General features: G+C 32.3%; 1 protein-coding gene across 9 annotated transcripts in view; it reads right to left on the bottom strand.

Annotated features, from left to right (window-relative positions):
• Positions 1-14,209, bottom strand: part of WDR17 (WD repeat domain 17) — a 55,088-nt gene that overhangs the window by 19,860 nt on the left and 21,019 nt on the right. For all 9 annotated transcript variants that reach the window (XM_035324115.1, XM_035324111.1, XM_035324117.1 and 6 more), the window contains 9 exons: positions 9,959-10,210; positions 9,176-9,298; positions 8,631-8,818; positions 7,336-7,504; positions 5,331-5,422; positions 4,157-4,239; positions 3,321-3,407; positions 709-873; positions 61-263 (listed from right to left, as the gene is read on the bottom strand). In XM_035324115.1, the coding sequence (XP_035180006.1) occupies positions 61-263; positions 709-873; positions 3,321-3,407; positions 4,157-4,239; positions 5,331-5,422; positions 7,336-7,504; positions 8,631-8,818; positions 9,176-9,298; positions 9,959-10,210 (1,362 nt within the window). The remainder of the gene's footprint in view (positions 1-60; positions 264-708; positions 874-3,320; positions 3,408-4,156; positions 4,240-5,330; positions 5,423-7,335; positions 7,505-8,630; positions 8,819-9,175; positions 9,299-9,958; positions 10,211-14,209) is intronic.

The raw sequence follows: 14,209 nt of genomic DNA, 5'->3' as shown, positions 1-14,209 counted from the left end.
AAAACCCAGTTTCATTAAAATTCATTTTAATACAGAAGTAAAACATATTTAAAATATTACCATACACATCTGCACCATGATCATAAACTGTGTCCAAACACGTTCCATCTCTTGTGTCCCAGACTCGAATTGTATAGTCCCAACTGCCAGATATTAGAAGGTAAGGAATTTCAGGATTCCACATCAGTCCCCGTACTGGAGCTGTATGTCCACTAAGAATATTTATACAAGCATCCTGCGTATAATCCCATATTCGAACAGTACTGAAAAAGGATACAAAAGATCTATGTCCATCAAATCACGTATCTGAAATAAGACTGTCTCTACTTCAGACAGTATTTTAAACTTCAGAATATTTATTTCTAAGAATATTTATTTTCAAAGAATTCCTCTTTCAAGATCAAAACTTGCATCTGTATCTTTAAATGTAGAATAAGCATGTAGTATATCCTTGTCTCACTCCTGTGATTAACAAGTATCAGGCACTTTCTGCTCTTGGGAAAGTATTTGGAAAACTGCATTGATACAGCAGTTGTGACAAATTTCAATAATTATTCTGCTGCCAAGACACTGTGTTAAACTAACAGCAAAGCAACACTGAATTTGACCAACACAGAGATCTGGACTATTATTCACAGAGTGTTTTAAGGTGCCAGAAACAGTGCAACTAAAAATCTTAAATTTTCCTAATAGTTCAGATATACACACCCATCATCAGAGCCACTGCAGAGGATCCCTTCTCTCAGAGGAGACCATCGTACATGAAACACCTTTGCAGTATGCCCTGTAAAAACTTTCAGCGGCTGATCAGAGCTGGTTGCCAAGTAATAAACACGAACATTTTTATCCTCACAACCAGTGGCTATCATATCTCTGCAAAAATAAAACAGGAAAATCAGTCACTGGATCAATCATGAAAAGTACTTATGGGTTTTGAGTTTAAAAGTAAATTGTAAAATATGCATCATACTTCTTTTTAAAGTATCTTATTTTGCTCCTACTTTGTCTCTTTATGATGTCACTACTGATAAGCATATTTCAGAGTAAATCAGAAAAAAAAAGACCAAGATCCATTAGTTAAAATAGGGAATAGTATTTGCGCTACAGTCTGACCAAGCATTTCTGAAAATAGTGAATATATTGTATTCAGAACTCAGCACAGAACTCAGTAGATTGAATTACTTTATAACTGTTTTTGACAACAAGTTCTCATGTTGTTATTAGCAATTAATCTGCAAAATATTGCAGTATATTCAGTTGCCTCCTAAATATTCAGCTTAGCAGTCATTAAAAGGAAGCCAATCTAACCTCGCCCTTTCCTGGTATTCAATGTCTGCTCTTTTCCAAGCCGCTGATGGCCAGCATGTTTAAGTCAGCTTTCAGCTACCGAATTCACCTACAATGCAATTCTCCCTTAACAAAAACTTGAGTTCAAATCCTGGTGCAAAAGCTTATATTAAAAATTCAACACAAAATTGTCCATACCTGCATTAAAACCAGACAGTCTGAAGACAATTATTTCTGTTGCTAGTATTAGTATTAGAAAAAAAAAAAAAAAAAAAAAAGCATTCCTATTATTAGATACACTGAAACCTCAGTTTGCTACTTAACCTCTTATAAGACAAGTACAACTCAATTTTATAACTCAGAAATCATTTGCCAATTAACTGTATTCCTTGTATTCCTTGCATTTTAGTGTATTTATCTAAAAAAAGAAGTGTTCTTGTCACACTCAAATGACATATTCTAAATTAACTCTTATACTTCTTGTAAACCTTTGGTTAGTCTATGCAACGACATCTGTATTTGTTTTTACATACAATTTTTATCATGCACTGCATGTTTTATAATTTACTGAAATACAAAGAGAAAAAACACAGTAAAGAAAAATATTGACCCTCACAGACTATTACTATCTTAACACATAGGTTTCTATAATTCCCATAAAGTATGGGTGAATGAAACAAGTAGTCAAGGAGGGTGAGGCCTAAAACAGATGTTTTTTTCCTCTTCTCTTTTGAAATTTATAGACACTATTGGAACAAACTATGTATTAGGAAACTCACCAAGAATAGTTGACAAAACAGAGAATTCACAAGAGATGTAGAGAACAGCATGACTACTTTGTCATCAGAAGTATTTGAAAAATCACTAAACAAAACCCAAATATTAGAATTTGGGGGTATTCTCAAGTAATTCCTTGAAAAAATATTTAAATAAGCCTTATATTGATAGATTCAGTTTTTCAAATATTATTTTTTGTTACTCAGGAAGAATGCTGCAATACATTTTCAACGCTTCTTCTTATTAATTTATAAGATTACATAATGTACAAACACTTAAAATTATAGTGTGTTACTTCAAGTTATGTTTTGATTCATCTTCAGGGAGTTGTTTTCAAATTAAATATATAATAATTGAAGAGCTGTAATATGGCTCTTATTCAACTACACTTATTATTTATAAACTGTTTGCCAAAGTGTAGACACATACTGGGTTCCTTCTGATGACATGTGTGGAATATATTTAATTTTTTACTTTGAAGAATTGCAACTTATCTAGACAGAAATTTTCTTATAGCTACTTATGGATATGTATCGCTATCAAACAAAGTGTTCTCGGAATTGGACAATCAGCAATAATTAGACATGTATTAGAAGTGTATTAAATTTCTTAAGCTTCATTAAGCTTCAGTTCTGAGAAGGATCTAACAGCATATTTCTAACATGTAATTCTGTTCAGTACAGGTTGCCAGAACTAGAAGTATTTATTTTGCATTGTTATCTTTTTGATAGAAATAAATATCACCTGAGAGACTGAAACTTACTGTCTCAGGCACAATACCGTTGACATAATCACATTCACTTCAGGGTTGAAGTTGGTATCTCTTTGTAACATGCAGTGCCCTAGTGGATGTCCAGGGTGTTCAGAAGATTTCATGCCTTTAAGAGATCCCCATGCCTTATTTCATTGCAGTTTATGTATCTCCCAAACCTTACAAAGAGGTTACCCCATACCTTGTCATATAGGTTTGCCATTATATGGCATTAAAATCAGAGATGTTTTCCTCCTGCTAGTACAAAGATAGCCTTTTTAGAAGTTAAATAGTCTTTGTCTTACATAAAATAATAGTACACTGGACAATGAACGCTACTGGAAATGTAGAACTACTACAGACATCCTACTGTGAAACAGAAACAATTTCTGTGCTCTAATATGACAGTAAGTATCACATTCTAAAATCAATAACTTTGTTATACTTTATAACATTAACCTAATTAAATAGTACATATCAATTATTTGGGTTAATTTTTACTCACTTGTTGTTTTGACTCCAATCACAGCCAAACACTGCAGCTGGATGTTTGTACTTGTGGAGAACCTTGCCATCAATGGTTCGAATAATACTGAAACCAATTACAATAGAATATTATGAGGAAAAAAGCTACCACTCTGAGTAGGCTATCCAAAACTCAAGTTTGATTATACGCAAATAAGCCAGATAGCAGTAACTTAAAAAAAAAAGCATACGGAAAGAATTTAAAGAATGTGGGTAGCAAAGGAAAAAAAAAGGTTTGAAAATGTATTGAAAAAATACACGCAACATTGTTCTTGCTTGACATTTGATCATTTTTGCAAATAAACTACTATCCTCCTGTAGTAATACTATTGTAAATTTTATTTTGCTCTGTAACAGTGATTTCTCGTCCTTGAAATAACAATTTAAAAAAAAAAAAAGAACACAACAAAACAAAACAATGAAGACAAGAGGGATAGCTTTTTGATAAGTGTCCTCTATGCCTACAGGTAGGAAACCTAGAAGAATATTCTTGGCTAAATAAAAATCAGTAATCAGTTTCAGTATCAAAGTGTTTTAGACACTACTCCTTTTGGATACAATTCCTTTATTTTTTCTTAAAATCATGAAAAAAATATCCTAATAATATACTATTTTTTATATATTTATAAAAATATAGTAATATAAACATATATTTATATACACCAAATTTTGGCCAGTGAGAACAGTTTTAAAATTAATCACTGATGGTGCTGCCAAAGTTCACTGACTTGAGATGTCCATTTGGCGTTTTTTTTTTTTATTATTATTTTTATTTTTTTGTTTGTTTGTTTGTTTTCTTCTTCCAGTAACACTCACCAAAATCCATCACCGCTGCAGGTTGCTATTCTTTTGGAATCTTTATGACTCCAGGCAATGCAGAAGATTCCATTCTTTCCATGCTTCAAAAAATGCAAAATACCTATCAATAAGAAATAATTCACCCCTTTTTCTCTTATCTATTGACTCATCTGTTTTATTTTGTTCTCCTATAGGTTTCAGCCCATTTCTCCCAGAAAACTGGGATGGAGGACAGAAGGACAGAGACAGTAAAACTGCCCTACTCTCCAGGATCCAAGAGACAAAGAATGAGCAACTCATATGAATCTGAAGCTTGAATAAAGGTTAGCTGCTTGTTCTAATAATGACATTAGTGGGAATGAATAATTGTGGTATGTAAAAACTTAATTGGGGCATGCATCAGGACCAGTGTTTGAGAACAGATACTTAGTAGCACATGTTCCAATCTTCTACATGTTAAAACTTGAGAACTTCTATTTTTTTTGTTGTTCATTTACTTGCTTTATTTTATTAAAAAAGGTTCTTCTCCACATCAGTCTTCTTGAAGAGCAGCCCTTTCCTCCAATGCAGATACTGCCACAGTTAACTATGTCTGTCTAACACCATATTAGAATATATATACTGAGAATATACAAAATAGTTCAGAATACTACGCTATTAAATAGATCTTTCTGCCACTAACTAGTTATGGTACCACTTCAGGGCTTGTAAAAGCCTGCATAGATTACAGGTAATACAAGGCAAGGTTCTACAAGGCAAAATTCTAAATAAACCATACTGTCTAGCATGCTGCAAAATGCAGCTTCTTGGTCTAGACTTCAGGGAACTAAATTTTTGGGGGGGCTTACATTTGAAAATATGTAAAACATCAATTCATCATTTTATGTTTTGAAGTTTTTATGTCCATACACATTTAAGAAAGAATTGGCTTTGCTTTTCCTGTGTTATCACTACAGAAACAAATTTAAAATAATGGAGACCTTCTGGTGCTTCACCATTCTCAGGTCACAAATCTATTCTTAGGAAGTAAGAAAAACTTCATCTGCCTCAGAGATAAACTGGCACCAATATCAATTTTTCTACACATTTTTGTTATATCATCTTTTAAGAACATGTGATAGATCTTCATTTATTGGCAATAGAGGGAATGACTAACTTATATGCAATAGACAAAAGAGAAGGCTCGTCATACCTCACTGAATCGGGTTATCACTTTGCCTCTTGGGACATCCCAGATGAAGCCACCATTTCTGGATGTTGCACCTGCTATGCAGTTCAGATCTCCTTTAAAAAAAGACATTTATAAGCTGTCATAATAAACATAATATGAAGTCATCAATGCACATAAACAGAAGTTTTTCCATGCTTTAAGGTTAGCATTTGATACTAAGTCGCAAATATCAGTTTCAGCAAAAGCCAGACCTACTTATCTATATTCCTATTTTGAGCAAAGGGCAAAGGACAAACCAAAAGTTGAATAGTTGCAAAACTATTCTCAATGCCTGCTGAAAGCTTTGCAATTAAGGTGACTAAAAAGTCATGTCCATTATGCATATGGCTGAAACTGAAAAACATATACAGTCGCAATATTTCAAGCTTGAAGTAGAGCATTTGCTTTTAAAGTTCCATATATATATGGAACTTTATATATAACTTTACATATATATAAAGTTCCATAAAGTTCCTAAAGACAAATGAGAAAGAATGCTACAGGTCACATAATTTGGGCCTAATCCAACAGCCATTGGCTCCTCTTCACCCCAGTGATCATCTACGCTAGTATAGCTATAATCTTGTTAAAAAACCCTATAACACAGTTAGGTAAGTTTCCACTGTTGTTTTATAGTGTACTGCAGAGGCAGAAAAGGCAATCCATACAGGACGAGTCCAGAAAGCTGTTTAGAACATACATACATAGAATGGTAAGAGATTCAGGTAGGAGAAAGTCAGGGAAAAAAAAAAAAAAAAAAAAAAAAAAAAAAAAAAAAAAAAAAAAAGAGGTATCACCATGTTTAAAGGTCTTCTGAGACCAAATCCAAATGGTGGCATGCATTGGATTATATTTTAGGAATGAAGAAACATGATGGTACAAGGTGGAGATGAAATTGCTAGGAGTAATAGATGTAAGAGAAACAAGAGAAGTTTTGTCTGGAATGGGCAAACACAAAGCATAAGGAGCCAAAGTTAAGAGCAGAAGCTTAAGGACATACTTTCAATTGGCTTAAATTTACTTTTTTAATAATTCAGAATACAAATCTTAAAACACCCCCATTCTTCCCCTCACCGTCATGAACAAACTATTCTCTTAATGCAAGATACTACTACAAACTGAATTTAAATTTCAAAACAAAATAACACAAAAGATGGAAAAACATGTGTGATATTGTCATAATTTCCATATAGCACAAAAAAATATCTGTGAAGAGGAACATGGCTTAAGGTACTCTCTGATTTTTTTTTTTTTTTTAAAGTGCCATCTCATTTCACTTATACAGTCTACATTAAGCTTCCCATTAGAATCATAGGAGAGTAATGAGCTGAGCTGAATTTAGAATTAAAAAACCAAACAACTGTATCTGCTATCCAAAAGAATTAAATCACATGAATGCCTTCTTATCATCAACTACTGACATCAGTGACTTTATCAGAAATGTACTTTCAGGTTCATCTAAATGGATTGCAGAACAGTTCTAACAAGAAAATTTCCTACCAGCATCAGTGGCTTCTCTAGGGAAGAGTAGACACTTTGTGGAAAAGGTACTCCCTATCCCAAAAATAATAAAAAAAGAAAGAAAAATAAAAGCAGAGCCCTTCAGTGATTAGAATCCTACATGGAGAAGGATGAGATTGAACTGAACACATATATTCCACTTTTTCAGCATAAAATATAATTTGAATTCCTTTATTCTTTTGCCTACTGTGCAGAGGAAGCCTCATCATCTCTGTAGTGCTAGAAAAACTTTGCAGAACTTTGTTCCTCTAGTCTCAGTATGAAAGGCAGAGATCAGTCCTTATAACAGCGAGCCTCAACAAGTTCTGAAGCAATAGTTTTTACAAGTTTTACAGATATTACTTCAGTTATGTTTAAAAACTTTTAAGACACCCTCCTACCTAAAACTAACACTTCTATTACACAAATTGCTGCTAGTCAATGCTAATTCAAAGAACATTTAGACCTAGAAATAAAATATTCTTACCTGGAGCCCAAGAAATGGAATAAATAACCCCCTCATTACCAGGAGATGTGTAAACTGCTGTTAAAGTATTTATATCCCAAACTTTTATTGTGCCATCAAATGAAGCTGTAGCAAGAAGATCAGGGTTATCAGGTTTGAATTTGCAATCAAAGATGGTCTCAACATGTCCCTTAAATGAAACAAATATTGAATCCATTTGTATTACTTTTTTTTTTTCTCCAGAAGTCCAACTCTAGAACAAACTCTAAAATAAACCATATTATAACCTATATGTTATGACTAATCAGTCAAAATTAAAAGACATAAAATAGCTTGGACTATAACACTCCTTCCCTTCATAGATCTTTATTAAAAACAGAAACATTCTGCCTTAAAACAACAAGGTGATGGAATGCCAGGGATGCATTAGCATTATCCATTGAAAATGAGTTGCTAAAAATATCACTAAAAAAAACACTAGACAGAAGCAAGAAAAAATAAATTGTAAAACAGAAATAATTTTGTTCTTCAGGTAAAAACTATCTGACTGAAATAATAAAGCTCTGTATGTTGATTATATTCTAAAACATTTACTAGTATTAGGGCAAGTTGTCTGTATTCTAAAAAAAGTCTGCTCTACTGAAGTTTAAACTTCAATCATTCAGAAGTTTTGCATCTCAATTGCTTGTTTTCTAAGACATGGTCCTCTGGAATTAAACTTGACACACGCATGAAAAATAGATAATATGAAAAAATGTTAAGCCTCAGGTGCTTCACAGAAAAAAACTATTAAAAATTAACACGGAACACTAACTTCTATTCAAACACATACTGGAAGTACACTTGAAAATTACTGACATTTTTCAATGCAAAGGGAGTAGGGAAAGAGGAAAAGAGAAAAATCATCAAGAATAACCAACAGACCAGTGAAGATGCTTACCTAATATGTGATAAATTCAGTTTTGAATTTCTGCTTTACAAAAAAATAAATAACAATTGGGTCTTTGTCATTTTAAACCGAGTGACCTCACCACCTGAGTGGATTGTATTTTCTCTCAGATTTGACTAGAATGGTGGAGATGATGAAATTAAATTCAAATTTTAGCTAAAAAAAAAACAAAAACAAAAGAGCAAAACAACATCCTTAAATCTTTATTGGCTAACAACAAATTTAGTCTCTTTTTTAATGATAAAACTTGTTTGAGATTCCTATAAAAACTTTATTCCTTTTTTCTTTTGTCTGTTTTCTGCTGTTAAAAAAAAAAAAAAAGATATGTAAGCAAAATTGTCATTCCTAAGACAGAGATGAGACATACCAAATCTCTAAGGAAATCCCACTTTCTGGCTCCCATGTCATAAAGCCCCACACCACCGTCCATGAAACAACATACAGCATGACCAGGAGGAAGAGAAAATGCTTGGTTTGGGGTTAAAGTTGGAGGAGGAACAGCCTCGCTTGTCGAGGATGTATGATGATTTTTAGTTGGAGATGGTGATAAAAATGCTTAAGGAAAAATAGAAACATAAGATTATTTTTTAAATTTTCTATCTAGTAATAAATAACAATTATATAGATGAAATTGCTTTGTATTACAAAGAGATTTAAAAAGAAAAAAAAAAAAAAGAAATGGAGAATTGCTGTACAAAGACTGGCCTACTAAAGAAGGACAATATAAAGAGCTTGATCCTTTACACATTCATTTGTCCCACCTATCAGCACCAGAGAGCAAGCACTTTGCTTAATTAAGAACTAGAGAGCCAAGAAAAGTTTTCAGAGATCAACTTGGGTATACCAAGATTCATGAAAATATTTTCTTAACTTGCTTCCAATGTAATGAATAACAATCAAACACAAACTTACACTTTTTCTTTGGAGGAGAACTTAGTACATGCAAACCATGGAAACCCGTTTTCTTCAATTTAAAATTATCTATAGGTGTTGTACGTGAAACATTCCAAATACGTAACACACCGACTTGAGAATCTGAGGTTAAAAAAAAAAAGTTTTTTTTTTTTTCTATTTTTTACTGTATACAGTCTGTTTAAGCAAAATAAATAAATAAATAAATAAATGACAATGAATTAAACTTAGAATCCTAAAAATATTTATAGGCAGGCACAGTCACCTCCATGGTAATTTCACTATTAACAATAGAAATTAGTGACAGTTAATTAAAATTCAGCAGATAAACTCTATGGAAACTCTCTGTAAAAATAATCTCATAAGTTTCACTTTCCTTATTCATTGGTTCTCCTACCTTGAAACTATACAGTATAGAAAAGAAGCAGGAAAAAGGAAAAAAAAAAATCTTCTGGAAATAGAGAAAGAAAAGCAGGAGAACAAGAAATGGCACCCTTCAGTGCAACGCATTGCTATTCCCCAAAAAACTCTAATGATATTTCTTACGTGTGCATAAGGAAAATATTATTTAGCATAAATAATTTGATATCACTTCTTTGTACCCTACAAATAGAAAATACGTAAAAACTGCTCATTGTCATTTTCTGTTCTTTTCCATATGTCTTTTTTTGTTTTTTTTTTTGGTACAACACATATATGCTTTAATTGGTAGAAATGTTAAGAAACAGAAGACTCAGTGCTATATTCACTACTTTTCTATAAATCAGAAAAGAAAAGGCTTACCTCCAGTTATAAACATTCCTGGTGCACTAGAAACCCAGGCTAAACACTGAACAGATGCTGCTGCACTGGGAAAATTAAATGTTGTGATACAGGACAGAGATTCAGAATCAACTAGTCGAATGCCATTGTGTAAATTAGCAACAAGAAGGTAGTCAGTTGACAAAGGGTCCCACTCCAGCGCTGTAACAGGATCCTCTTCATCTGTTCCTTCAAGAGACTCTGGTCTTAAGACATGTTTCTGATTTTTAGAACCTTTAAGAGTATAAGAATACAGTTATTTCAAAATGAAATCAAATATATCCTTAGAATATTTACAAGGATTGCAAATCTAATTTTTGTTTCTCCTTGAAATTGTTAGCAGCTTGCTCTACTGTCTGTACCAGTGAAATCAATGAAGCTGACTTATTTGACTTAAAGTAGTCCTAGCTCCATCAGATATGACTTTATTTTTTCATACAGCATAAGATAGAAACAAATTTCAGATTTATCAACAGAATTTTATACTACAGAAAAACATGTTAAATACACATTGTCCAAATAATTTCAATGAGCAAAGAGGTATGCAGCACAGTAGAAGATGTGAGCTATCTTAGTATAAGTAAATATGCAAAACAGGCATATTATATTTGCACAACAGCAAATATAGGCAAAAGAAAAGCAATGTGAACAAGAAAAAATTGTAGCAAAGTAATGTTTACAAACAATTGCTTTCAAATTTTTTGGTTCTCCAAAACTATGTGTGCAATTATGAAGCATTCATACATTTTAAGGCCAGAACAAGCTATTAGATATCAAATTTGACACCTGCATAATAGGACAGACCTTTTATTAAGAAAAAAAATCCACTATTTTACACCACTTTTCTAGAAATAATTAATTTACATCTTCAACTATTCAGTTTTAAATCTACTTTTCAATTTTAATAAAAAATATAATTAATCATATTTTGATTAATTATACAGGCTTAACTGTATATATTAACAGGCCTAACTGTAGTAGTTAATGACTGATGTAGGGATATGGTTTAGTGGTAGATTTGGTAGTGCTACGTTAAACAGTTGGACTTGATAGTTTTGGAGGTCTTTTCCAACTTAAGTAATTCTGTGATTCTGTGTAGAACAAAGCCTATCCCAACTAGAACCAAAAAAGAAAAAATGTTGATCACTGTGGAACATTCTTAATATTAAAATAACTCTATTATTTTCTAATAAAAATTCTATTATTGCACATTGTATGTGGCATTAACTTTATCCATCAATTAACAGAAATTGAGCAAAGGATTTACGATTTTACAACTAATAGCTGCATAAAAACTGATTCCTCCATTCCACTTATGTTTTTATACAAGAAAACTGCTAAAGTGTAGTCATCAAGCATCAGGAATAACAACAGGAAAAACACTGGAAATACCATTGTGTAACTGACTTAAATTCACCAAAAACTTTAGGATTGCCTCCCCCCCTCCCCCCCCCAAAAAAAAAGTTTTCTTGAACAAGCGATCCAGTTTTACTTCTGCTTCAAAAAAGACTCCAGAAGCAAAGCTCACAGGAACCCTAACTGTTAAATTTTATCTTCTGTTAAAATAAGGCTATTGTACTGTGAATCATGTGATTGAGTCACAGGTGATTTAAGTAAGCTGTACTTAATTCTGAGAACAAATGAAAGGTAATCTAGTATAGAACACTTGGTTCTACATGACTGCACTGAATTTCTTTAAATAGGTTACTAATCTTAAATCCTTGCATATTTTTTCTTCACACTAAATGTTCTGCTACATTAATGGATAATCTGGAATTAATTAAAAGAAAGTATAGCTACAGGAGAAAGACCTAAGTAGTGTAGTCTGCTAATTATTCAGCAGTGACTCATACTTAAATAGAAAGACTGGATTCTTCAACAAGTCAACACACTGCACTCTCAAACACTTAACATGAAGCTGTGGATGTTCGGGTTCTCTCTAGAGAGTGTTTTGTAGAATCAGTAAGTGTCCTGTAAGTATTTTACTTATCCTACAAAAGGACTGGACACAAAAAAATGTTCCATAAAAGAATGTTCCATAAAAGAATGGAACAGGTACTGATTTCACTTGGTGTCTATTAAAGTCCTGGTCCAACAAGCCATTGTACACATTTTACAGGAGATACGAGGGCTGAACTTTAAGCTCAGAATGCAAAATATTAGCTTACTAGCCTGTACTGGATACTGCCAATTCCCTGCCCATCCTTTTTTTTTTTTTTTTTTTTTTTTAATAAAAAATAGTAAACACAGAGGGCCTATATTTAACCCACTGACATCCCTTTGTTCAAAGTACTGTTATTTTTAAAAAGCCACCAGTTACAAACATCTGATCAATACTGACTATATACTGTAAACTAGAAAACCAAGGTTGATAAAATTAGTTAGGTTACATAAGCCTACATTTTCAATTATATCCAAATGTTAAGACATCCTAGTAGTTCATGAGTTCAAGAAACTAGGAATTGTCTGTGTTCTTTCAAAATCCTTATGATTGCTCAAATGTCATTGTCCTAATTACAGGAATATAATCCTTTGAAGTACTCAATTTTCTTATTGCATGCAAGTCTGGGCTTTGAATGACACCAATATGGTATTTCAGTTAGTGCCTGTTCTTGAATACATCTGAATTTGTCAAACCAATACATCTCACATAGTAAAACTTGCTACTTAGCTCTGATAATTAATTTGTAAGTGGACCTCTGCAGATCCATGATTTTTTATTACTAAAAAACAAATAAAAATCCTATTTGACTAAATTATCTTACATCCATTTCATTAAAAGAAGTGTGTTCAGAATTAAAAAAAAAACAAAAACAAAACAAAACCAAAAACAATAGAATCCAACAGAAAATGCATTAATTTCCCTGAATTTTTTTAAAAGTAAAATTTTAAATAATTAAAAAAAAAAAATGAGGAGTTCATTTTCAAGTGTCAATTGCAGTACTTCCCTTTCTGTTCCAAATAATTTAAGAAGTACCCTGCATTATTTATATCCAGGAGTTTCAGTGGAAAAGTTCTGAAAAAAAAAATTCACTCAACTGCAATTTCTTGGAAACCAATAATTTTAGATAGATTAAGAACATAAAATGTATAACTGTGACTTATTTTCATTTTAAAATGATCTTAGAAAATATTTATAATATTACAACAATAATGAGATAAAAAATACTCTAAATAGATACAGGGAAAATTTTTGTTCCCCCCCAGTACGAACAATTTTCATTTAAAAAAATACAGGAACTTGTACTGTGGTACGTGTGGTACATACAGAACTGCCACTGATGACGCTTTTTTAGCCAATGTTCTATTTGCATGACAAAAATTCTGACATCTTAAATCCTTTTGCTACTAATGCTATTTTCATACTGAAATAATTCTAGGCAAACTATTCATGAAAACTCTCAGTATGATACATATTTAGAGGCAATATTAAAACAGATTTTAATTTCCCTAATAATTATTTAAATATTATTGCTGTATTAAGTCAAATAGCAATGCTGAAGCAAGGGAATTTATTTTCTGTGACATTCCTAGTGACAACTTATTACAGTGAACTGAAGGGGAACAAATTTTCAATGGCTGTTGGAGTATAACATTGTGTAAAATGAATGAATTATTTAAAGAACTCTTTTTTCTCAAAGTTGAAAAATCATTTTTCAGTGGAGGAAAAAGAAGTAGACAGAAAAGAAAAAAATCTGAATAGTCCATTGCATATAGTTATGTGTCTTCACAGAAAACTGTTTATGAAAGAGCGCTGAATTTTAATTTGAAAGGACAGGTCCTCATACAGCAAACCCCCTTTTTTCATTAGTCCAGTACTCTGCTAATGGAGTATGCATTAGCAGAGTACTGGACTAATTGCTCTGCATGCTCTGTGCATTAGAAACACAAGGAGAAAAATTCTTGCCCAGGTAGTCTCTTTGAGAAGAGAATCCTAAAGATTGACACATTGTTATTCATGAAATGAAATTCTAACTACAAAAAGGCAGCAAACTCTAGAATATGAAGCAGGAGGCTCTAGAACAAACAGAAGCAAAGTAAGATACTAGTGAAAAATTCAAGTCTGTCCATTCGGATGAACAAACTTACTGGGAAATACAGAAAATTCCATAGAAAATTGTGGCTGTTATCATTCCCCAAAAAAAGTTTGTTAGACTTATCAAAATTTGCAGTGTTACCTTGAACACAAAAGGGGGAAGCAACAAAGAAAATGCTCTGCACACTTCAACTAAA

Source organism: Oxyura jamaicensis, chromosome 4, assembly GCF_011077185.1.
Source record: "Oxyura jamaicensis isolate SHBP4307 breed ruddy duck chromosome 4, BPBGC_Ojam_1.0, whole genome shotgun sequence".
Lineage (NCBI taxonomy): Eukaryota > Metazoa > Chordata > Aves > Anseriformes > Anatidae > Oxyura > Oxyura jamaicensis.
This window is presented reverse-complemented; position numbering and strand designations above follow the sequence as displayed.